The sequence below is a fragment of the Ursus arctos genome, unplaced genomic scaffold, assembly GCF_023065955.2.
Source record: "Ursus arctos isolate Adak ecotype North America unplaced genomic scaffold, UrsArc2.0 scaffold_24, whole genome shotgun sequence".
In the NCBI taxonomy this organism is placed as follows: domain Eukaryota; kingdom Metazoa; phylum Chordata; class Mammalia; order Carnivora; family Ursidae; genus Ursus; species Ursus arctos.
In genome coordinates, this window is record NW_026622919.1 from 28,698,574 (window position 1) to 28,712,801 (window position 14,228).

Sequence of the window (14,228 nt, forward strand, 5' to 3'; positions counted from 1 at the left end):
TGCCCCGAGCTGACTTATCCAGCTATTCTTCGAAGGACAGCCTTCTTCTCTAAAAGAAGGATGCTAGTACCAGCTATTGGGAAGCAGCTATTAGGAAGATCGCTTTTTCACTTTGTTACATATCATTATGAAACATGTAGAAGGCTGGGAGTGCTTTATAAATAAGGTACCGGTACCAGACTGTGAATGGCCGCATGCCTGGGCATACGCGCTCTCTCACACTTCCTGTCTCTGCAGGGCACACGTTTGCCGAGGGTAATGGGCGGGTATGGGGGCACCACCGACCTTGGGCCTTCCTTGCAGCCTTGGTCCCAACCCATGTGACCTCCTCCAGGGCCAGCTGTGCCTTGCAATCCTGGGGGAAGGTAAGAACTGGCCTCAACCCACCCATTCTGGGTGACCCCTCCTAGGATGGAGGGATTTGCTGTTTCAAGTCCTTGAAAAGAAAGGGTTGCCAAACACACCAGGTGGCACCATTGATGAATTGGTAAGGTCTAAAGATTTACATTTCTTCGTCTTCAGAAAATTTTTTCTTTTGGCAGGGGGAGCAATGATGAAGGGGAAAGGACAGGATGCACATTCAAGTAGTACCCAGGCGAATTCAGGCCTAGAGAACAGTTAAACAGGAAATGACAGTAAATTATTTAAATGCTAGCCACCAATATGAGCATATTGGTGAGCAGTGGCAATATGAGCAGTGGCAGGTGGAAGTTTTTGTGTTCTTTTTTTTTTTTTTTTTTAATTACCAGGATATGCGTCAGAAGGATAGAAAAGGTGAAAGATCCTACCTCTCACCTTGGCGTCCCTCCTCCAATTCCCTTTGTAGAGTCACCACTTTTAATAGCTTGGTATAAATCCTTCTGGGCCTCTTTCTATGAATATACAGTATTATCATTTTTTAACCAAAGTGGGATGAGGCCATACATATTTATCAGCGAATTGCCGTTGTTTCCACCCACATAGTGTATATCGTCAACATCTTTTGGGTTCAGCTGGATCATTATTTGTAACAGCTGCAGAGTATCCTTTTGTATGACTCCGTCATCATGTAGTTATTAAATCTCCTACTGATTCGTTTCCCCCTAGCTCTTTCTGTGAGGAACAATGCCACAGGGAAAATTCTGTGCCCGCGTCTGTGTGCACACGCATGCAGATCGGAGGAGGCTGAGACCCTGGAACGGGAGCTGCTCCATCAATGGTAGTGCTTTCAACAGTTGATACATACTGCCAAGTCGCCTTGCAACCACATCCTATGGGCTTCTACCAACAAGCATCCGAGCACTCATGGAAGGAAAGGGTTCTTAAAATAACACTTTCATCAAAGAACGCAGAGAGATCTGAAGGTAGTTTAGGGTGTGAGGTGAGCTACTGGCGTTCCTGCGGCCTCTGGGGTCACCTCGTCGGGCCATGCAGAGAGGAAGGAGGGGCGCGCCGTGACAGGTGCAGGCGCGTCCTTGCAGCGGGAGGGAAGCCGTGGCGCACGGGCCGTGGTGTCGGACGGACATGCACAGACGGTCAGGGAAGGAGACGCGAGGTGAGATGCCCGGGTCCCTGGTGCCCGGGCGCCACCGCGAGCCCTTCTGCGGCTGAAATCTAACGTCTTGTTTCCTTCCCCCTGTGACTCATGAGCAGGACGACAAGTACTGGGCCCGGCGCAGGAAGAACAACATGGCAGCCAAGCGCTCCCGCGACGCCCGGCGGCTGAAGGAGAACCAGATCGCAATCCGGGCGTCCTTCCTGGAGAAGGAGAACTCGGCCCTGCGCCAGGAGGTGGCTGACTTGCGGAAGGAGCTGGGCAAATGCAAGAACATACTTGCCAAGTACGAGGCCCGGCATGGGCCCCTGTAGGATGGCGGTTTTGTGGGCTGGCTTTTGAATAGATGGACAGTGTGTTTCCCGCCTGATAGCACCACACCCGAAGCAACCTTTCTGACATCAGCACTTTACCAGAGGCATAAACACAACTGACTCACGTTCTGGTGTCCGTGCGCGCGCGCGCGTGTGCTTGTGCTCCTGTATGGTCCGCGGCGCGCGCGTGCCTTTGCACTTGCCATGTTAAGGTAGCCCTCTCATCGTCTTTCAGTTCCGAAAAAGAAAGGTGCCGTGTTTTTACTGGACTGTGGAGACCTCCCCCACCCCCGCGTGGGGTCTCCTGCCCCTCCCTCCCTCCTTCTCCACTCCTGCCCCTTCCAGCGTCGCTCCCGGTGGCTCCCGCCTACTCTTCCAGGACCCTCTGCCGGGCTTCACCGAGCAGGGCCCTGGTAAACTAGTAGATCTCAGTTGTCAAGACTACGAGCTCTCGTTTCTGTTTAATCTGTAAGTTACCATGCTAATAAGGTGCACAGAAATCACTTAGCACTACACTGCAGCGCTCTCTCTCTCTCTCTCTCTCTCTCTCTCTCTCGGTTATAGGTTGCTTTCCTCATATTTTCAGTTTTGGTGATAATTGTCTTCAAATTTAAAGTGCTGTTTAGATTTATTAGATCCCATATTTACTTACTGCTATCTACTAAGTTTCCTTTTAATTCTACCAACCCCAGATAAGTAAGAGTACTATTCTAGAACACAGAGTGTGTTTTTGCACCGTCTGTACCTAAAGCAATAATCCTATGGTACGCTAGAGCATGCTGCCTGAGTATTACTAGTGGACATAGGATATGTTCCCTACCTAAGAATTTCACTGTCTTTTAAAACACAAAAATTACAGTAATGCATTTGAGCATGCCCAGAACATCCCCAGGACAGGGAAGCAGAGGGAAATGCCAGGTCTCAGAACGAGGGGTTAACTTATCAGTGTAGGAGCCAAAAAAAAATTGCATCTTGGAACAGCTTTTGACATCGATATGTTTGGTTTTGTTTTCTCCCCTCTCCCGTCCCCCCACCCTCCCACTTTTCTAGTTACCTTTTTCCATATCCCTCTTGATACTCAAAACAATTACTTAAGATTCAGTTTTCCCCATTTTTTTGTAATATATATATTTTTGTGAATTATACCTTGCTGTTTTTAAAAATCAGTTAATTAAGTTAAGAAGTTGATGTTTTGTAAGACCCTTTTTCCTAGTGGTGTCGTTTTTGAATGCTTCATAAATTAATGATTCTGGAGCTTATGTTTCTTATTTTCTGTTTGCTTTCTGAACGTATGTGCTCTTATAAAGTGGACTTCTGAAAAATGAATGTAAAAGACACTGGTGTATCTCAGAAGAGGATGGTGTTGTCACAAACTGTGGTTAATCCAATCAATTTAAATGTTTACTATAGACCAAAAGGAGAGATTATTAAATTGTTTAATGTTTATACAGAGTAATTATAGGAAGTTCTTTTTTGTACAGTATTTTTCAGATATAAATACTGACAATGTATTTTGGAAGACATATATTATATATAGCAAAGAGAAAAGGAAAACTATTCCATGTTTTAAAATTATATAGCAAAGATATATATTCATCAATGTTGTACAGAGAAGAAGCGCTTGGGGGTTTTTGAAGTCTTTAATATTTTAAGCCTATCACTGATACATCAGCATGTTTTTTGCTTTAAATTAAAATTTTATGACAGTATCGAAGCTTGGTGTGACGAATCCCGCTCTAAAATATGGAAGGAGCTTTCTTGTTTCCTATTAGGTCTCAGAAAGAAGTCAGTTAACGTCACCCAAAAGCACAAAGTGGATGTTAGTCAAATATTTATTGGATGATACAGTATTTTTTTTAGGAAAAGCATCTGCCACGAAAATGTTCACTTCAAAGTTATGAGTTCCTGGAATGAAATATCACTGCAAGCACCCCAAACAATTCTGTTCTCCTCTGTGGGCACGTGCGTCTTATGCAATATAAGGTTGATATCGTTGTTACGTGTATGGTTTCTAATCTGATAGGTGTTTTGACTTTAAAGACGATTGTTCTTTTGTTTCACAAAGTTGTGTAATGTCAAGAGATTCTGCTGTGATTGCAAAGAAACAATTTGTGCTAGATTAAAACACCTTTTCATCAACGGGATTTTCTAGTCTCCTGCCTCCAGAGTATCTAATTCTTCAGTGACCTGGTGGTCTCCTGGTCAGTCCTCCAGCAAAGCTTCCGCCATGGTGTCCTAGTCTTGGGAAACCTGGCCAGTAGGATATTCCTACTAGGTATTCGTTTTGTCCCGGGCCACAGATGACGGTGGGAAGTGGGAGAGCATCAGAATCGACATGCATTGTTCAGGTATACAGTTGGTGCAATAAGTAAGACCTTCGGCTAGGTTCTGAAGCAGACGTGACTAAGCCGTATTCAGTAAGAGACACAGGGGGTCGCTCAGGGTTGGCGTTTTTATAGGTAAAAAGACCAGTGGCGGCGGAATGATTAAGTGGGGGCAGTCCTTACTAAAACAAAGACAGGCAGTATCTTTTAGTGGAGAAGCGGTGCACTGTGGACCGTCCAGGTTCACTGCTGTATGAAATGGTAGCTGAGAAAACTATATTTGAGCACTGGTCGTTCTTGGAATTAGGTGTTTTGTATCAAAGGAGGCTCGCAAATGTTCTCTGTGGAAGAAATAACAAGATCATAGTAAAACTCATTGTTTGGTGTGCCAGGAGAGGTTTCAGAAAACCTACCTCATCTTAAAATTTAAGAAACTTTGGAGTCTGTCCGCGTGCCTTTTATGTAGGTCATTGTCACCACACGCACATGAACACTCATTCCCGGACTCCCTGCTTTCTGTCTAGCGCGATTAACCAGTAAATAAGGCAGTTCTGCTAAATGGCGTGGGAAGCCATAGCCCGATGCGGAATGACGCGGATCAACCAGGGTCAAATGAATTCTGCAGACTGCGGCTATTAAAAGTCCTGTTGTCATTTTTCACCTTTTCATCATAAGCATCTCTCGGAGATTAATTACTTGGCCATTAAAAATGAATCCAAACCATATCATGCCAACATCATTTAGACACAATTTGGAAGGAGCGGCCCTGGGACTTCCTGACAAGGTCGCGCTGTCGTTTCTGTGGACTAGACTTGCAGAGGAAGGCAGAAACAGATCAGCCTGGCCTGCCGCTCACGCCATTGGGCTGGAGGGAGCGGGTGGGAGGGCTGTACGTGATCGCTTCCTCCTTTCGAGAAAGTGGCCACCTTCTGACCGTTCAAAACACCCAATGGGCAAGACTGTGATGGGCCTCTCATCCTCCGGTGCGACAGGCCTGTGGGAGGCCATCCCTCAAAGCAGAATGACCGTTGGTTCCGGGAGAGGGCAGATGGGATTTGGGTGGCTAGGGCGCCGTACTAGATAGCCCACAGGTTCCTTCAGGGAGTCGTCTCTGGTTTTGTGAGGGACACACAATAATTCTAAATGTGCGTTTGAAAGGTCTTGGGTCTGATTTTGGAAGAGTCAAAAGGAATTCTAGGTGGAGCCCCTCTCTTCCACCTCCCCCCACCACCTTGAGTAAAACAATGGGCATTCCATAACATGCAGAGTAATGCTTGGTTTTTTTTCTGGTAGTTTATCTAATTTCCCCCCTAATGTTCCTTTGAGGAAAACTCACACTTTAGCAGAGTTAATCAGAGCAATCGCAAGGCAGGCTGGCTTGGCCTGCTTGCATGAGTGGAGTGCAGAGGCCGGGACTTAACCCGGGGTCAGCAAGCTGCAGGTGATGGGAGACTGTGTATGTGGTAGACCTCTTCTGCTCCCAGGGTGCCAGCTTCCTGCTGAGGGCTCCTGGGCCTCCCTGGAGAGGCTGTGGTCTCCTCCTGGTTTTCTACAATTAATAATGTCATTTTAAAAATGAGCAAAGCCTTATCCTAGATCTTGATTGGATTAGACTTGGTAACTGAAGTCAGTACATTTTGCAGAGGGCCAAGGGTGTGTAGAGCAGTGTGTGTGTGTGTGTGTGTGTGTGTGTGTGTGTGTGTGTGTGTGTGAATATTTAAGTCAAATCATAATTTGGGAGCACCTTACCAAACAGAACAATAACCATAAGCATTATCCTTTTGGCAACACCACAAAGGTGAATCTGTTCAACAGGCACAAATTCCCATGAGGTCAGTTTCATGGCACACCATGATATTGGTGGTGTTCATGCTGTGAGTCCAAACCTTTATCTGTCTGTTATTCTTAATGCTTAATAAACTTTGAATTTTTTCCTTCCTTTCATGTATTTTTGTTGACAGTCTACTAGAAATTAGATCCTGTTCCCTATCCTATCACCCAAGAGACCATATGCAGAGATTAATTCCATTGATGATAAATAATAATACCATGAAATCCATGATACTTTACGGTTTATTGAGTACTTCTGTGCCAGACACTATGCTGAACACTTACATGGAATATCTGATTTAATCCCATATCAACTCTACGAGGTGGGGGCTATTATTGTTATTCCCATTTTATGAAAGAGAAGGTTTGTGAGGTTAAGCAACTTGTCGTGCATTATATAGGTAGAAGGGACAGAGATGAATTCTGGGCCATTGGATGGGCATCAGTTAGAGAGCCGGTTCCCCAAAACCAGTCCAAAGATTGGTTGGATGTGTAAGAATCAACTGGGACCATAGTCCAGGACTACAAATCCAGCAACTCTGAGTCCGTAGGAAGAAAATGAACTGTTTCAAGGCTTCCAGCTACTCCCATGTGTGGCTGAGGAACTGGAAACAAAGATTTACAGACTTGACCTTCATTTGAGTTCATGCTTCTTGGGGGATCCATGCAGAAGCTTCAAAATTTCCATAATTACCTGAAATTGCATGCAACTTTTTGTGTATAAACATATTTATTTTTCTATAGGGGAGAGCCACAGCTTCCCCCACTCCTCCAGGGACTCTGTGATGCAAGATGGAACAAACACCCCATTCGCGGATTTCTAGGAAGGCTGAAGCAGCACGGTGGTGCCCGGCCCTGGCAGCCCATCAGACGCACCTGGGGAGCCCCGAACACTGGCACCGCGTGCGCTGCAGCCCGGGCCAAGGAGCGCAGCATCTTGGGCATGAGAGAAGGGGACTCTGTGGTGAGGAGCTCGGTGATTCAAATCTGTCACTTAGCAGGTGTGTGACCTTGTGCAGCACTACGCATTTTTAACCCAGATCACCTCACCTGTGAAATGAAGGTATAATCGCCAGCTCTGAGGGCTGCAGGGATGACTTCATAACAAATGCATAGTGTCGGGCCCATCATCGGCCTCAACAAATATCTGCTAAGGGGGCCCGGGGAGGGGACAGTGGGCCGGGAGCCATTTCTCCAATTCAGCATCTCAGGCCATTTGTTTCTTCAAAGAGGACAGAACACAATTCTGCTCAGAAGAGGGAGCAGGTGGCTGGAGGTGTGGGAACGAAGGATGCTACACAGATGTGGCTTCACACTGTGACACCCCTAAGAGATCAGAGCTTTGTACACAGGTCGGTGGGCATCCATCCACCCCGTCGCATCTTCCCATTTAGATCGAGCGGTTACAAGTGATGGCTCAGCTCTACGTTCTTTCTTTTTTTAAAGATTTTATTTATTTGAGAGAGAGCAAGCACGCGCGCGTGCAAATGCACAAGCAGGGGGTGGGGTAGTGGGAGAAGGAGAAGCGAACTCCCCGCTGAGCAGGGATCCTGATGCGAGACTCAATCCCAGGATCCTGGGATCATGACCTGAGCCGAAGGCAGATGCTTAACTGACTGGGCCACCCAGACACCCTCTACTTTCATCATCAAACAGCTTTCTCCTCTCTCAGGGGAGTAAGTACAATGACCTTAAGATTCTCTTTGGGCAACCGATTTTATATTTGGCATCTTCAAATCTCTTAGAGGAGAGGACTGCCTCCCCATGCCTGGAGAGGCTTTGGCCTCCAAGATGGCAGGACCCGAGAGGAAGCCCTGTCATTCACAAGTGCTCAGTCCCCGGGGCCCATCACATGCTGCCCATGTGGGATGGCTCATCCATTCACTTAAAATATAACAAACTGCCCGACCATCAAGCCCCCCTCTTCAAAGCATATGAATTAAGTTCCCTCTTTGAAAATCACTGGCTTAGAAGTCTCTTTGGGCATCTTTAGCCAGGAACTCGGTGAGGATTACTGAAATCTTGCCTTTGTAGTCGGGAGATGGCTTCTTGCTAAGAAATCAAAAGGACCTTTTAGAGAAGAAAGGCCCGAGTGAAGAAGGTGGCGAGATTCCTCTGCCTCTCTAGGCTTTGAGTCAGTGAGGACTTGGGTCCAAAGGCCCCTCTCTCCAGCTTCTTTTCATCCGGCAAAGCCTGGCTCAGTGCCAGGATACAATAGGAAAAACTCACACAGTCACTGAGTCCTAAACCCTCAACCTGCCACATCTCATTTAATCCTTATGCTACGAAATAGGTGGTATTATTATCCCTGTTTTGCAGATGAAAAACAGGCTCCAGAAAGGAAGTCAGCAGAATTTAAACCCAGGCAGAAAGCCTGATTTGAGAGTTTGTGTTCTGTACCACTCCACTCCACGGTTTCAGTTCGGTGCTCAGCAAAGGCAGAAGGCAGGTGCCGCGGCTGGGAGGGTGAGCAGGGAGCAGGCGAGCCGGGACTGGAATCCCAGATCCGTTACGCACCATCCATGCGACGAGGACGATTCACCAAATCACCCTGTTTTATCTGTAGAATGGGCATCACAGTCCTCTCCTTGTAGAGTTGTTACTAGGGTTAAGTGAGCACAGGCTCAGAGTGTAATACGGACTCAACAGATATTTGCTTTTTGTAGCAATAATAGCGATTGTTCATGAATATTCCTTGATGTGATTTCGCGGGTGATGTGCTGCAACAGAGTCGGACCCTGTGTTGCGTATTTTCGTGGATGCATCTTCATTCTGCAAATACTTGATTCAAGAGCCACTGCTATGTTTTCAAGCCCTGCCGGTTCTACATGGCTGAGGAAACGGGGGAGAGTGCGGCCACTTCATGAGCCAAACTGTTTCTTTTTTTTTTTTTAAGATTTTATTTATTTATTTGACAGAGAGAGATAGCCAGCGAGAGAGGTAACACAAGCAGGGAGAGTGGGAGAGGAAGAAGCAGGCTCATAGCGGAGGAGCCTGATGTGGGGCTCGATCCCATAACGCCGGGATCACGCCCTGAGCCGAAGGCAGACGCTTAATGACTGCACCACCCAGGCGCCCCCAAACTGTGTTTCTGAGATGGATTTCATAGACATAAAACTCGGGAAGCATCGCTAATTTTAAGCCCAACTATGCTGCCTTGGATATTGTCGGGACCTTGCAGACCTTTATTTTAACCCGTGTACTGAATGGTGCTCAAACGCTGACACCCGCAGCTTGAGGTCATTCCGCCAGGTATTGCATTTTTGAAGGGCCTCAAATTCGGATGTTTGATTCGTTACTAAATGAATATATATTCACAGAGCTAGAATGATAGCTTTTGAGTAACTTTCTTTGGGCACTTCCTCTTTTGAAATATACCCTAAGATTCATAAAACAGACCTGGCCCTAAGCCTCCCTCCACCTCTGATGGGGAGCAGAATGGGTGTGGGAGGGCCCTGCAGGGAAGGGGATGGTGGAGAGGGAGAGGAAAAGCAGGAGTTTGTCAGGAAAAGATGGGGAGGGACATTCCAAGCAGTAGCACAGAGGTTGAGAGAACAGAACTCTCCTGGGAGCAATAGGACTGTTGGAGTGCGGGGTCTGAGGGGGACAGCGACGGGAAATGAGGTATGGCCAGACCATGAATGTCCTTGCACACCACTTTAAGGCCTTTGGACTTCATCCTGATCGGGAGAATGACATAAGCAGTTCTTGTATTAGAAAGATGATACTGGGAGCTACTGAGAAGATGGATTGCAGGGAATTAGGAAGAGTTGGAGGCTGAGGGAACTTTCTACATTATTCTCTGAATAAGGCTCTAGGGATGAGATGGATGGATAGATTCAAGAGCTATTTAGGGGAGCTGGAATCCACGGGGTTTGGTAGAAGAGTCAAGGACAGCTCGAAGGTTTCATGACATGATCTCAGTTGATCAATGGTTCACAGCGAGAGGTGCACACAAGGGTCCCCCGGGGGAGCTTGTAAAAATAACCACGCCGGCACAACCTGAGACTCGCAGAATTCTGCGTGGAAGGCCAGCCTGTCCTCCTTAGACAGCTCTCCCAGTTCATTCTCCCCTGAGTACCCTGGTTGAACAACTCCAAAGACCCTCCGGGATGTGGCTCAGACATCATAGCCTCCACTTTTCACTTAAAAAACAAACAAAACAAACCAAAAACACTAAGGGTTAAAGAGTTCCAAACCCAGAATTTCTGGAGCCGAACATCCAACTAAAAAATGGGAATGCCAGAATTTGTACTCACACTTATTGGACTCCAAGTAATTTATTGTCCCAGACATGCGGATCCTTGCCCATTGGCCCCACACAGTCCCGAGCATGGCTGATAGGCTTGTACTTCACAAGCCACATATCCGTCCACAGGGGCCTGAACCAGGAGGGACATCTAACCTCAGGGAAGCGGCTCCGTCCAATCAAACTTGGCTGCTCATTTGGACACTTAAAAAAACAAATCCTAATCCTCAGGTCATACTTCAAACCAATTGTATCAGAATCTGCTGGGAAGGGTGGAATCCAGGGGCCGTGGTAAAAAAAATGTCTCAGGTGATTCCGACTGCAGCTGGTGAATCAGTGACCTCAGTCCTCGCTACTCCCCAAGTGCGGGGCATACATCAGCAGCAGCACCTGGGCGCTGGAGGGAACCGTCGGGTCTCAGGTCCCAGCCCAGACTTACCGAGTCAGAATCTGCACTTTAACAAGATCTCCAGGTGATGCCTGTGCCTGCAGGCAGTTTGCAAAACACTCCTCTAGAGTACCCTGGAGGGACTGAATAAATCGGTGGAGGAGGGCATGCAAATTAGTAAAGATCTTTGTAATCCTGCAAAGTCCTTGGGTCTCTCTGATTCCTGCCCTTCTGGATGTTTAATCGTTCAGCCTCCCCTGGATCTCCAGTATTATAATTTCTTCCACCACCACCACACCTTTTATTGGGCTAATTTGAGTAGGCTTCTGTTTCCTGCAACCTCGGGTGCCATGAGAAGCTAGCTTTTTAAAATTTGCTTGGGCTGGAATCAACCACAGTGCTTTGCGGTATGTTTCATTAGCATAGCCGGAGCGCGAAAGTCCTCGCTGGTGTTTTGGTGCAAGGTCTCAAAAGAGTTTCTGCTAAATGCCATCTCTCTTTTTTTTTAATTTATTTATTTGAGAGAGAGACAGAGCATGAGCAGGGGGAATGGCAGGCAGAGGGAGAAGCAGACTCCACTGAGCAGGGAGCCTGACGCGGGACTCGATTCCAGGACCCCAGGATCATGACCTGAGCCGAAGACAGACACTTAACCCACTGAGCCACCCAGGCGCCTCTAAATGCTGTCCCTACGACCAAGCTCACCAGAGACATGCAGCATTTGCAGGTCAGTCACTGTGCTGCTCTTTAAGCTGGGCTTGAGGGTACAGCCTGGAAACGGTACAGGTTTTGGAGCTGAGTCAAACCTGGGTTCAAGCCCTGGCATCCATTTATTCAAGAAACAAATACTCATCGAGCACTCACTACAGAGAAGCCGTTTTTAGCTGGTAACGTTATACTTAGTCTTTCTGAGCCTCGGGGTCATTTGATGCCATCTCAGTGCTGGTTGCAAAAGCAGGATAACATATATAAAGCACCTAGCAACCTGGAGCGTTAGCTACTCAAGTTGTTAGTTATTTCCCTCGCGCTGCCCAACCCCCAATGCCTCCGGCCCCCCCCCACCCTCCACCTAGACCTTGCAGGAGATAAATAAGAAGCTCCTGGGAGTAGCCCCACGTTCATGTCCTCTCTCTGGCCTTTGAAAGTCAAATGAGCAATGCGATGTGCTGAGGCATTTGGCACTTTAATCCCTGAGGTTAGATTTACTTGTAGAGAGGGAGTGGCTTGAGAAGGGAATCTCAGGGAATTCGCATCTACTGCCCTTATTTACCATGAGGCATCAGACGGTTGTTGGTAGAGCCTGGAGTTCACCCTAGGTTTGCAAACTTTTGTCTACAGCTCATGCAGTAACATCAATCTTGCACCTAAGAACCATATTCCACCTTTAATCTTCACTCGGAGATAAACTGATAGAGTGGAGGAGCATCGTGGACTTTGAACCCCATAATCACTAATTCATGAAAGCCTCCCCAAATGTGCATGTGCTTACGTAACCCCAGGATGCTTGCTTTACTAACATGGCTTCAAGTTCTTCTAGACGTACCCCCACCACCCAAATACATTGCAGCCCCAAACCACCTCCAGCTAGAAATTCTGAAGCCACGACTGAGAATGAAGCCCAGGATGTGAAGCGTGGGAATCTGCGCCCTTCCATAGGAGCATGCAGTCCCCAGCCAGGTGGGGCCGGTGAGGTTCTCCCGGGGCTAGTGAAGATGGGCTTCCAGCAGGAGTCCCCAGGGCGCAGCTACAACCCGTGTTTCCTTCCCATCCCTGTCCCTCGGCAGCGTCCGGAGCCTTGAGAGGTGCTCTGGAGGAAGGAAAGACGTCCTCATGAATGTCTCACTGGAGGAGGACACACTCGGGGAGGGGAAAGGATGCCCTCCCTTGGGATGAGGCTCCCGCCATGTCTGAACACCCTTGCACAGCGGAACGTTCTCTCACCTGTTCCTCACCTCAGCCCTTTCAGCACCCCTGCGAGGTGCTCAGGGTCGAATAAATAAGGAAACTGAGGGTTAGCCAGAGCAAGCCTTGCCCAGATTGAGAGAGCAGGGGACAGTCTGTGCTGCAAAGTATATTTTGACATCCCTCCGTTCCCTCAGGGGGCGTGTGCTGACCTTGGCCCATTGCCTGCGTCTCTTCAGTGCCCTACAAACACACCCCAACTTCCTCAGCTACACGTAATGAATTCTGAATAAATAAGAAAATAATAAATGCCTTGGCCAGGGTGCTTCTCCCCACCACCTCTGAGATCAAAGGTCATGACTGGTGAGGGAGAACCCAGAACCCGGTTGATTTTCATCAGAGATAGGGCTGCCTTTCCTAAAATGAATCTTCCCCACCTATAACCTTATTCTCCTCTTCCTATCTTTTCTGTTCCTAGCTTTGAAAAATGAGTGTCCTTTGACAAGGCTCCCGAGACAGCCCGAAGACGCCCCTCCCTGTCCTCCAGCCTCTTTACTTCCTCCAGTCCGGGCAGGAGGCATTGCAGAAATCCCTTCACCCTTCTTTCAGCTTCCCGGGCCCCCCACCGCTTCCCCAGGACTACAGAGGGAAATGGACACATACCAAAGCCTCATGAAAAGGTACCCTTAAAAGACCAAAGTGCCTTTCTTTCCTCTGAAAGAAGATGAATCTCAGAAATAGAGGAGAAGCAACTTAAAAGCGGAGAGGAGGTGGGGGAGCAGAAAGATGAGTCTTCCCTTGGTCTCACAGTTCTCAGTGGGAAGCCTGGCTTGGAGCTATTTATGCACCCAGACGGGGCTTGCTCTTCCTACCTCGCCCCCGCCCCTTACCCTCCTCCCTCCTGGGTGTGGTAGTGGAGGGGGATGTGAGTGGGTGAATGTGGAATTGAGGTGGGAAAGACCGTAGGAAACTCAAGGGTGGAGATTCAAGGCTCCAGGCAGATGGATGGGACAGGAGAAACCCAGACTTCCCGGCCGCCTGACTGTGACTTGCAAACACCATGGTCGACTCTCTTAAGCAATCCCCATTCACCGAAGTGTCTGTGTGAACAGGAAGCCCTGTTCCCATTGGCAGAAATCCACCCCAAGGCACTTTCGGGATCACACAGTAATGTCTGAGTCAGAGGATCCCTTTGAGATATTTCGTCTGGCAAATCCTTGCATTTTTCAGACAAGAACATTGTCCAGGGAAGGAAAGTGACTTGCTGCATGTCACACACAGTGAATTACAAGTATAGCGACCCCTCCTTCAACAGAGCAAGCACCCTATCTCTCTTTTGCTGTTTTCCATGTGGACCCAAGGGGCAAAGATGATCTGATCCTTGCTTTGCCAATGGATAGGTGGAGGCAGGAAGAGCCCGACTCCCTCGGCACGCTGTCTTCTAAGCAAGGTCTTTAAGTGTCCAAATGCTACCCATTCTTTAATACAACTTGAAATGTCACTTTTCCCATGAAATCTCTAGCCTCCTGGCTGGAAGCAGCCACTCCCTCCTCTGAACCTCACCCCACTTCCAACCCAAGCTCTCTAGCCACCCCTCTCTTGCGATGACTAACTCCCTACAATGATACCTCTGTCCGCAAAAGATGTCAGCATCTTTGAGGGCAGAGACTAGGTATGGATCACAACC

General features: G+C 47.9%; 1 protein-coding gene across 5 annotated transcripts in view; it reads left to right on the top strand.

The window, feature by feature from the left end:
* HLF (HLF transcription factor, PAR bZIP family member) overlaps window positions 1-3,992 on the top strand; it is a 52,332-nt gene extending 48,340 nt beyond the window's left edge. For 3 of the 5 annotated variants that reach the window (XM_026513195.4, XM_057317739.1, XM_048223956.2), the window contains exon 4: window positions 1,630-3,992. In XM_026513195.4, coding sequence (XP_026368980.1) covers window positions 1,630-1,848 — 219 coding nt within the window. In that variant the 3' untranslated portion in view covers window positions 1,849-3,992. The remainder of the gene's footprint in view (window positions 1-1,629) is intronic. The other 2 variants (XM_026513196.4, XM_048223958.2) reach the window with 1 other exon arrangement.
* Window positions 3,993-14,228: the final 10,236 nt, after the last annotated feature.